The sequence below is a fragment of the Pelobates fuscus genome, chromosome 3, assembly GCF_036172605.1.
Source record: "Pelobates fuscus isolate aPelFus1 chromosome 3, aPelFus1.pri, whole genome shotgun sequence".
Taxonomy (NCBI): Eukaryota; Metazoa; Chordata; class Amphibia; order Anura; family Pelobatidae; genus Pelobates; species Pelobates fuscus.
In genome coordinates, this window is record NC_086319.1 from 106442461 (window position 1) to 106454530 (window position 12070).

General features: G+C 37.6%; 1 protein-coding gene across 2 annotated transcripts in view; it reads left to right on the forward strand.

Annotated features, from left to right (window-relative positions):
- The window catches only part of SH3RF2 (SH3 domain containing ring finger 2), a 145680-nt gene that overhangs the window by 97833 nt on the left and 35777 nt on the right, over nt 1-12070 (forward strand). For both annotated transcript variants that reach the window (XM_063445246.1, XM_063445247.1), the window contains exons 3-4: nt 5301-5396; nt 7134-7448. In XM_063445246.1, coding sequence (XP_063301316.1) covers nt 5301-5396; nt 7134-7448 — 411 coding nt within the window. The remainder of the gene's footprint in view (nt 1-5300; nt 5397-7133; nt 7449-12070) is intronic.

Sequence of the window (12070 nt, forward strand, 5' to 3'; positions counted from 1 at the left end):
GAAAATTAATCAGATTTATTAACCACCACATAGCGACCAAAAATAAATCAAATGTATCCAGCAGGATGCAATTTCGCAAATTATTATTCGCTTGCTTTTTTGACAGTAAATTGATCATTTGAAGAACTATTGGTTGTCAGTTGCTAGTTTTAACATTTAGAAGACATGACCACACCTGCCATGCATATAGAAGTTCAATAACCCTATTATACTAATATGGGGGTCTTTTGACTCCATAGGTCTTTTATTTATTTGTGGCGGCTGGCTAGAAAGGGCTGGCTCACTGCCAGATGATTAACCCTTGCACCACTGAGATTATTTAACTATTTGCACGCTGGCTTCTAGCACTGCTAGCCGACAAATTATTCCGAGTTTTTTTAAACCCTGGGCCAGGCGGTGAGTGCAGTATCATACTGTTAGCCACTGTTTCATACTTAGAAACACCAATTTGCAGTTTGATATTTTTTTCTTTAAATTAAGTTTGGAGAAATAAAATCCTTTTTTTTTTTTTACTTAGTATGTTCAGTCCAGTGTGTGCTATGAAAGAAAGTAAATGCAAATGATGTGGTGTGCAGTGCATTTTATGCAGTGTGCAGTGCAGTATTTCTTAAAGTCAAGTACAATAACATCGCTCTAGTAAATCCACCAAGCACAAACCCATTTTGCAACACAAACACCTATACACAATCATTCATGTAAAAAAATGTATTGTGAAAAGAAAAACAAACTTGCCATCATCACTGTTACATCCTTATCCTAAAAAGAAAATAAGGAAATCTAGTGCAAGTGGTTGTGTTGCCCAGACCACCGTCAGCAGTAGTGCCATGGCCTCTGAGAGTCCAAACACCTTCCTCAGCCATGAGAACTGCTAACAGCTGTTCGACTGCCGACCGTATTGTGGGATTAGTAGCATGTCCATTATGTCCAATACTCTACCCAGGAGTTAGTTGGATTTTTTTTGCCCTGCAATAACTTCCACCAGCACTGAAGCTCCTACTACCACAGCCAGATGAAGCGTTACAGTTTGTGTTTTATGGTGGAGCAAGGGATAGGTGAAACCAGTGGATTTGTTGATTTTGCCCATGTTACCCCATATTTCTTGTTGCCCCAAAGAAACAGCTAAGGGAAAGCTGTATGTAGATGTATGTATGTAGATGTAGAGCAGAGTACCTAAGTAGTATCTATAATGTCTGATCTTGGTGGTGTTGTTAAGAAATCTGGTGATGATGATATTGCTCTTTCCCCAACCACACTAGACATTTGTTTAAGTGTGTTCCAGGAAGACTACAATACAGAGGAAATACAAGAAGAGAATCCGGATAGGCAGCAGCCCACTACTTTCTGCACCTTCTGTGCACGATCAATGTTGTATCTCTATTTGCAGTAGAATCTCCTAATTTAAAGGAAACATCTGAAGTGACATCTCCAACCAAAGCCAGAAGTAGCTCACCCAGTTATATTTTATTAATATCACCACCTCCCTTCCCAATATCACTAGTCTACCAAGTGCAAGTCTAGTGCTGTGACTGCTTCCACTTTCACAAATGAAAAAACAAAGTTGAACTTTACTTTGACAGCCTCCAAGAAGTGTGAATTGCAGTATAAATTGTGCAGCAAGGAAACTAGTTGGGGAATAGTAATGGATCAACTTACTAGTGCCAGTGTGAACCAACATCTGAAAAGATACCACAAGTCTGAATGAAAGATGCAGCAGAAAGAAAGAGTACTGGCAATTCGGTTTAAAGCACTTTGGCAATTCGGTTTGGTTCGGCACTTCCGAAATTCGCCAATTCGGGACTTCGGCACTTCGGGACCTCGAAAATTTGGCAATTCAGCACTTTGACAATTCAGACATTTGGAAGCAGTAATGCAAGTTTGGGACAGGTCATCCCCTTGTTCACACATCCCATAAACAAGGGAAAGCGGGCAATTAGTTATTGGTTGCACAATCCAACAATGTAGAAGCAGTGTCCAGGATCTACTCAATGATCGTCTAAGTGAACAAATTTCTCATTGCCCTGGACTGATGCTAGCTTCTTTGTGTGATCCTAAGATTAAGGTGAAAGTTCCACTCCTATCCAACAGAATGGCATACTGGAGGGACGGAAGATGATACGGCACTTTTTTCCCCCCACACTAAAGGATGGTCACTCTGGATATGTAGAAAAGCTTTGTTATTGTACGTGTAAAAGGGGTAAATCGATGGTCAAATGCCCATTGACTTTTTCCTTTTATTTTTAGGTAAATCCCCTTTTTTCTACTTAAAATGAAAAAACAAAGATAATGAATAATAATTAATACAGGATAACAAAAGGGTAAATATAACAATCAATCACTATAAAACTATTTTTTTAATCCTGATATGTAAAGATTTATTTTGGAAATGCAGAATTCCTGTAGCCCCATGTAACAGAGTGCAGCTTGGTGGAAAGGGGCCCTGACAGAGCAAGGAGGCGGGTTTAGGGGGAAGGTACTGTGGGATTGGTTGTTAGTTAATGGAGGTTGAGTTAGTATGAATAAGCAGAAATTTTAATATTCTTCACGATTAACCTGCTTAGCTGGCTGAATTTGTCCATCCCTCCCTCCCTCCCTTAGGGTTAGATGTCCCTGGGGATTTGGTTCCTGTTTTTTCACAGTGGCGGGTTAGGGAGATGAAGGTTAGGGTTAAATAAGGCTCTTTTGCTAGTCAGAAAAGTACAAGATAGTTATTCAAGGTTAAGAAGCTGGTGGGTATCTGGGTATACCCCTAACATGGTTATGGAAGTTTTTGGCACTTTACTTATGTGCAAGTTATGATGGTAATTGATCATTATATGTTAATGTTTATTTATGTTACAGATATGGGTCATTGCTTTTCAGGGCTTGGTGGGCTATCTTATGCTGTATGTGGGGATCCGTGGGCAATGCCTTTATTTACTCTTATGTTATTTATAAGTATTATTATTATTTTCATTAATAAAAGCTGTGGACGTTTTGACCCAGATACCTGGTGTATGTGTTTTACTGGGTTAGGTTTGATGGTTTGTTTTTTTTATTTCCACCTGCCCATATGGCGACAATGTGCGTCACGATATTGTATTTCCATTAGACCAGATATTTAAGTAGCCATTTTTGCATATCAACACAGTGATTGGCACCTCTTCTTTTTCCTGTTCTTTTCGCTGCCCAAATTTCTCTCCCAAATCTTTTTGGGTACAAAATCGCCTCAGCAGAGCCATGGTATAAAGTTTATTCGGTCATGCTGAAAAGAAAATTCTGCCAAAGTGGTTTGGAAAAACCATAATTTTTGCTGTGCACAAATCTAGTCTCCTGCACTGAGTTAGTATGAGTGCTACTGTGGATATAAATCTAGCAGTCACAAAAACACCTTGTATTTTCCATAGTTAGAATTTTATCACTCATAAACCCTTTTTCCTTAGTTCATGAGGCAGCCTAAAATGCTAAATTAGAAATAAACCTTTTAAGAATGATGACATATCAAGCATAAATGCTTTTGAGTGACACATTTAGTGTTTAGTAAATCAGTATTTATGGAAGTTTTACCAGTCACAGAACAAATAAAAGAGGCAAAACAATGAGCTTGTTTCAAGTTCTGCTGTTACACTAGAACCACGGTAATCAAAATGCATTATTTCTGTAATTACAAAAGGTAGGATAAGCGCTAAGGGATCAATTAATATAAACAGTAAATTAAGCTGCAAACACTGAAAGTAAGGAATACCCCCAACACCTTACTAAAAAGAAGCAAAATAACACAACCACTATACGCTGTTTAACTCAGAGCTGGTCTATAGCTCTAGCAAATGTGAGTGTGATCCCACATATCCTTGTTGTATGTCCTTCACTAAGTATCTGGCTATCTGCACTATTACTGGTTATTTTCTGCTTTATTACATATACTTTCCACCAACAGCAAACCGAATACATACAGTATTCATTGCAACCTGGTTTTTGTGTTTTGTATAATTTCTGTAATGATTTAATAAAATGTATTTAAATCACATGATTTAAATTAAACTATAGGCAGCCTGGATCCATTCAGATACCCATCTATGTATGTATATATATATATATACATATTCTAATTGGTATATATATTATGGTAGTGCTGCTTTTTGTAAAATACATCCTGTCACATGACTAGCAAACAAGCCAGCACACACAAAATGTAAACATAAATACTTTAACCCATTAGGACAAAGTCAAATGTCTACGTTTTAAGCCAAAACAAACCTAGAATTTGTGCAATGTGTTTGTTCAACCATAACTTAAGGGTTTCTCTTTAAATATACCCAGACCCACACTAATCAGTCACATTAAAAACCACTGACAGGTGAAGTGAGTTGTTATAATAGCCTCTGACAAGGGGTATGATATATTGGGCAGCAAGTAAACAGTCAGTTCTTGAATTCCAAGTGTTTTATGCAAGAAAAATGGACAAGCAAAGTGATCTGAGTGACTTTCACAAGGGCCAAATAGTGATTGCTAGACAACTGGGTCAGAGCATTTCCAAAACAGCAAAACTTGTGGGGTGTTCCCAGTAAGCAGCGGTTAATAACTACCAAAAGTGGTACAAGGAAGGACAAACAGTAAACACACGTTAGGGTCAGGGGTGCCCAAGGCTCATTGATGCACTTGGGCAGCGAAGGCTAGCCCATCTGGCCTGATCACACAGAAGAGCTGTTGTAGCTCAAATTGCTTAAAAATTGCAGGCCATGACAGAAAAGTGTTAGAACACACATTGCATCGCAGTTTGACCCCATGATGACCCCTGTCCACCACCGAAAGTGGGTGCCGGTCACATCACTTGGTCAGCCTATACAAACACAGGCACATACCCGCAATCAGTGCTTGGTTGCTCTGGTGCTTTGCTATAGACTCCTGGCAATGTGTGCTTTGTTCCTGCCCTTCTTTCAGATCTTCTTTTGACTTCTCTCCTGAATCTCGCTCTCTTTTAAATTAAAGGCCCACGTGCCACCACTGATCCCACCAATATTTGTTTCAAACTGTCAAGGATATTACCCAATGATGTATATTTATAATCTTAATTGCTGCAGGAAGAGATGTTACATGGAGAAATAGAACAGGCCTAACAAGCTGACATAAGAAATATTGCACATTTAATTAAATATGGAAATTAGGTGTCAACAGTTACTTACATGCAATAGTACAGTAGTTCCTTCTAGCAGAATATGTTTGTGCTACCTAATATTAGAACTAAGTTCTGTTTATTTTGGCTGCGTTCAATAGTTTTACCCACCACATCAAATACAAATATAACACACGTTTGTATTTTACAGGGTGACATTATCAACGTGATCCGAAGAGTGGACGATAATTGGGCCGAAGGCAAGCTGGGTGACAAAGTTGGCATATTTCCTCTTCTGTTTGTAGAGGTATGAGCCGAAATGCTATACCTGGTAATATTGCAAGTCGAGGGGTATCCAGGGAATAGATATGTAGCAGTTGAAGAACTACACCACCCCATGATGGTAAAAAAAACATGGGAGTCGCAGTTCTGCAAGTGCCGGCATATTTTTATTGACCACCCGTGCACTATACACAGTAAAAGAATTTTCATTGTGTATTTTACATTCCTATCTTTCAAGCTGAGAAAAAGTTTAGATAATATAGTAAAGTTGGGCTTTTGTAATTAGTTTTTTGGTTGTTTATAGAATTAAACAAAATGCCTATTTTATTACGTTTTTTTGTATAGTCTTAACTACAAAGGAGATGTTTAAGGGGGAACTGTAATTTTCCATGTATGAAAAAGTTAAATAGAGAAATTCACAAATCTTTATCACAAATGGTGCCTCCCTCTTTTTCCATGTCAATCATTGTTACATGCTCTGTCCCCTGCACTTGGCAATCAGCATAGAGAAAGCATAAAAAATTAGAATTTAAACATTAGGGGATGTTTATCAAAGAATTCTGAAAAGTGACAGTTAAATTCCACCACTATTTTGTGTTTATTAGGGTGTTCTCAAAATTATGTAAAGAGTGCTATTTTTTTCTGTATAGTAAATTTTGCCAGTCTACACTGAATTTTCTTTTTAGAAGACAGTTCAGTTCATAAATGTGATGTGTTGCTTAAAAAATAGCATGTATTGAAAAAACGCAAAAACTAGTAACAGATGGAAAAAAAATCCCACAGGTTTAATAAATTGCATCAAAAATTAAACATTAAAGTGTCAGCAACACTTCAATAAAGAACCCCCAATGTTTCTATTATTTCTCTTCATCTCAAATGTTTCCCCTAGTTTTACCTTGTCTGAACTGAGTTGTGATGCCATTTGCTGAACCTTTAATAGGAATTTAAAAGAAAACATCATGAAAATAAGTTATCGCCTATTATATAGTGCATATTGTCACTCAATCCATGCTTTGCAGAGAATACGTGATAACATTACTCAGCGTGCAGTATGTGATTTGAAAACGCATTCACCCTATTGAAATAATTTTTCTATAATCAATGCAGAACTATTATAGCATGTGTCTAATAGCATTCAGCGTTTCAGATTCTCCATTTTAATGGCTACCTTTGTTACCCTTCATGCGTTATTTGATTCTTATTTTCTGCTGAAAGTTACTTGCAGTTAATTACACCTTCAGATATAAATATATATATATATATATATATATAAAAACAAAATAATTCCTGCACTCACGCTAATGCATCCCTTAATGACCGCGTGCCAGCCATACATAGCTAATGTATCCAGAAAATCCAAGTAGATGGCTGCACTCACGGTTTTGTAAAAGTCCAAAGTTTATTGAAGTAGCATAAAAATATCTGCGATCAACGTTTCAGTCCTTCCAGGAGGACTTTCATCAGGATCAGGTGATCCTGATGAAAGTCCTCGTGGAAGTAATGAAACGTTGATCGCAGATATTTTTATGCTACTTCAATAAACTTTGGACTTTTACAAAACCGTGAGTGCAGCCATCTACTTGGATTTTATATATATATATATATATATATATATATATAATATTCATTTTAAAATGATACTTTTATTAAACATTTTTATTAACTGTGCAAATGTAAAATCTTGTTAATTGCATATAGTTAATGTTTCCTAATTGTTTAAAACATATGTGTAATTCATTGTTTTCTGTTCTTCTTTTCTCAGTTCAATGACACTGCCAAAAAGCTTCTTGAGTCAAACAAGTCTAAACAAAATAATCTGAATAATACCCCTTCCCAATCAAAGAAGTCTCACTCCAAGACTAAAAACTCTGAATCCTCAACTATTCGCAGGATCCCAGAAGGAAGGAGGAAAAGCCTGAGACCGTTCTCAATTACAAATGCTCTTAATACTTTCAACAAGATGGTCCATTCTCCCATCCATCATCAGATTCCTGAAATAAGCACCCCAGTATTGATTAGTTCCAGTAATCCTGATGTCATTTTGAAGTCTGTGGCCATATCTAACTCACCAGTAAAGGTAAACCTTTAATCTTGTCCTTATAGAATGGTTGAGTTAATGCTTTGACCAGAGTAAACCAGGCTGACCACACTGCTGTTTTTATCAGGAATTCTCACACCCATTGGGACTGTAATCTTTTTAAGGACCAAAGGTCTATACAATCATAACAATCTGGTTGTTATCTATACTGTTCCAAAATAAATAATTTAGCAACATCAGAACTGTATGAAGCTGCCTGAAAAAAAAATGGTCATGTTCCATTCTTGTTTCTTGCCCAAAGTCTCTAGGGATCAGATGAATACAGACAAAGCACCTGTCTACTGTTTAGTAGAAATACCCTAACTGAAAACATGCGTGCCTTTAATTATGTTTTTTTTTATAAATAATAGGGTATATCTAAAAACGGCATGCAAAAGTGTCAGATCTATTGTCTGTAGCCTTTGCAGGCCCTCCCCTTCCTCCCCAGCCCAGTCCAATGCAGTTCAATGAGAAGCCTTTGTATGTCAGGTGCTCTGAGCTGCCCTTTGAGTTTAGCTCCACTAAGCTAACAAAACCAGGAAGTAACATGACCACTATTCAGCCAGGACGTGTAACAAGCACTTTATAGAAGTGCCAATTTCTATAGACTGTGTATGCTTGTGTGTATACCCTGTCTTTGTGTACCCCTCTGTGTATGCCTGTATCTTTTTAGCCTGTCTGTCTGCACTTGCCTGTGTGTGAGGGCCTCTGTATGCCTGTATGTGGCTGTCTATGTATGTATGTATGTCTGTCTGTCTTAGGTTACCCTGTGTGTGCGCCAATGTGTTTCTGTGTATGTGTATGTCTATATGTGCATGTATGTGCCTGTCATGGTGCCTGTCTGGGAATGTGTCTGTAAGTGTCTGTGTCTGTTTTGTAATTGTCAATCTATATTAGAGAGGTTAGTGAGGTGAGCAGCGTTAAGGGAGCTTCAGCTCTGGAAACAGTGGAATAAAAACCTTTACATAATTTTACAACACATGGGGGGGGGGGAGGAGGGGGTATACAAAGCTTGGGAATACATGCTTGGTTCCTTTAACTCCTTGAGGACCAAACTTCTGGAATAAAAGAGATTCATGACATGTCACATATGTCATGTGTCCTTAAGGGGTTAATAGTATTTTTGTGATATGAGACATTCTTAAAAATGAAAGCTATTCTGTAGGTGAAAGACTCTTTAAAATGGAACAGTGTATGTCAGATTGTTTTGAGAGAAACTCTGTTGCATTTTACACAATTCAGTGGAGCATGTGCTCAATAAGGTTAAACTATAAATGCTTTATGAGCCAAACTTCATAAGAATGTAGGAACAGGAGGAACGTTTCCATCAGTGGTGTGGAATTAGACTTCATCACCTCTCCAGAGACATGGGAGTCTTAGCATTCTGCATGGTATCTTGGAACTATTATTGCCTTCACTTTCCACATCCTTTCTAGGTCCTCTTTTAGCCCTTGGTATTTGTCCATCTTCTACTATCCCTTCATCCTGAGGTTATGGTCACTGGGTTTTGCCACATCCCACATCCTCACATCCTCAATCAACACTGTAGTCTGCCGTTGGAGAATTGTCTACCACCACAATGTCTGGTTGGTTGACCACTACTTGTTTGTCTGTTTGGATCTGGATGTCCCATAGGATCCTAGCCCTGTCATTCTCAACTACCCACTGTGGCACCTCCCATCAGGACTTAGGAAGGTCTAGTGCAAATTCTGTGCAGATGTTTTATTGCATAATTCCAGCAACCTTGTTGTGCTTCTCAGTATATGCTGTTACTGCTAACATCTTGCACCTGGCTACGATGTGCTGGGTCATCTCTGAAGCCTCTGTACAGGTTCTGCACCTTGGGTCCTGTCTGGTGTGGTTGACCCCCACTTCTATTAATCTATTGATCTAGTGATTATACATTTTCTAAATAATGTCTTTGGCATACTTTTGAAAACCATAGTTGCCCTACTGTTTTACACAGGATAATTATATTAGCCTAATGTTGTGAATTTTGTAAGGGGTCCTTTAATCAGAACAGCTGGACATAGCCCACTATTACATGAAGGTGAGAAGAGAAGGCAGTTGTCATTCATTCTGTTAGCTCCAACAAATAGTAGAAGATGGGTACATCTTTCTGATAACAAGAGATAAATAAGTGTCATAATTTTCCATCTTATAGTTATAAGAATGGCACTTAGTGTTGAATCCACAAAGCTATCTCCATAAAGTTTAACATGTTAATTCAAGATAAAATAAACATTGATACATATGTACCAAGCCTTTCATGAATTATAATAGGTCTGTACTGACTGGTTCTTTAACAAGGAAAGGGCTTACATGGTAGAGCTGTAGGCATTTCCATAAAATATTTGAAGTTGGATTTCTTTCATGATATTAAAGACCCCGGAGGTAAATGACCAGATTCCATATAACCAATTTGAAAGTTGGTATATTTTTCAGCTAGCGTCTGTTTATTTAACTAGGGCATAGATACTATAGAGTATTTACATGGCTAGGGTAAAATTAATCCTTGTCGTTCTATAGTTTGATTCTTCATATTGGCATCATCACTAGCAAGCACCTAGAGAAATTAATTTTCAATTTCCTATTTTTAATTTTAAGTTGAAAAAGGACCCCCTTTTTAAAGGGAAGTATATTTTTTATGGAAATAAATCTTTGAATAAAACATTGTAACTTAATGAATCTATAGTGTCAGGAATCCAAATCTGTATTCCGTACACTATAGCTCCCTCTGCCCCTCTTGGCACTACAAGGGTTCAAAAACCTTCCTAACACTTAACTAATTCTAGCTACCGGGTCCCTAGCCACTGGATCGGCGCTCCACCTCCACCGACGTCACTCAAAGGGAAGGCCTAACATGCATGCTCGGAGAGTTTTAATGCTTTCCTATGGGGGTAATGGAGATTTAACTAACACTCAGTTAGGTGACCAAAAGTCAAAGGAATTGCCTCTAGTCGTTGCCTGATTGACAACCACTAGAGTCAGTCTTAACCCTGCGATGTAATTATTGTAGTTTATTTCAAGTTTGACTCTGTTTCTCTTTTAAACGTATATTAAAGATTTAGCTATTGCCATCACAATCTACTTCAGTACTGCCACAACAAGGGCACACAGTGCATTGGAGGATAAACAAAAACATTGTCAACACATATCAAGAGATGTAGTCCTGAAAATAGATGGGAATGATGAAATGTTTCTATTTTAGTCTTTTGAGGAGCTTAAGAAGGCCACCACTTTACGTCTTCCTATTATCTACTTGGCACTTGAGATGCCATTGCTGAAATCTGGGATGGTCAGGTGGTGAAAGGGTTAAAAGTAAAAATCACTGTCTGGTCCGCTGGCTCACATCCTGCTTCTGATTTTAGCTAATAGGTGTTGCTAGAAAGCTCTGTTACGCTGCAAGACTTCTAATTTCACGCTGGTGGCTTCCAAGGCAAGGAGAACAGCACAGTGCTTCTATCTCCCCCAAACAGCTCGGGATGAAATATAACATTGCATGCAACAGACAGGCCAGTGCTTTTAAAATGAATAATGCACATACAATTATGACACAGATTAAATGCTTTTATATTTCCAATTTTGTGGTAAGTAGCTACAAAGAACAGTTTTGTTATATCTACTTCTGCTATCCTGAAACTTTTTCCCCCCCGGGCTGGGTTTTATGGTTCAGTTATGATGTTCCGGGAGCTAACTGTGTGAATGTTAATAAATGGAAAATCAATTTTTGACCCCAATTAAGGGTTCGTTCAATATATTGCAAGGATCATTAAAAAAGCTTAGGCAATCACTCACAGAAGAGTCATTAATGAATGGGCCTCATAATAGCTAAAGTATTTAAGTCAGTTACAATGTTTTTCCCCAGGATGTAGAAAATTTATATAATTAAAGAGGAGCACAATGAAACAGATGTATAGTAGTCTAAGATTCAAGACCCATGACATTAAAACAATGTAAATGGACTAAGGAAGGGATGCCCCTAAATGCCACAAAAACAAGCCATAATGATAAACATATAGGGAGAAAATTTAGATTTGAGAATCTTTGAAATGTCCTGCTACTATATTTAGGACGATAAACCTGTTTTCACCAATTAGGGTAATACACTTGACATCAGTATTGTTAACTATATATTCATTTATCGGAAATGCTTGATCATTGATGCACCAGTTTAGGAGTATGTTAAAGTGCTTACATGTTGGAGTTTTCATTAGTTCTAGTTAGACAACCAAAGGGTGAATATGCATAGTGTATCATTAAATGGGAGTTTAGTGATGTGCAAATCTCTTGAGAAAGCTAATTTTCCCGGCACGAATTCCTCCCAACACGAGAAGGGATAGAAAGAAAATAGTCAAATCAACCCTCAACCCTATACACAATACAGAATTGTTATTTGAACTAAAAACTAAAGTTGTTTTTTTCACTAATAATCTCTTTTTTTCACTAATAATCTCCATGTGTGCTCGGCTTTGCAAACTTCATTAAGTTATGAAGAATGGCATTAATAAAATAGTGATTTTAACTGCCCCCAAATTAAGAAAGTGTGATGCACATCAAGCCTATTTTTTTGTGTGCATTTTTTTAGGTTGATGTCTGACTCTAGACATCCGGTACTTTTT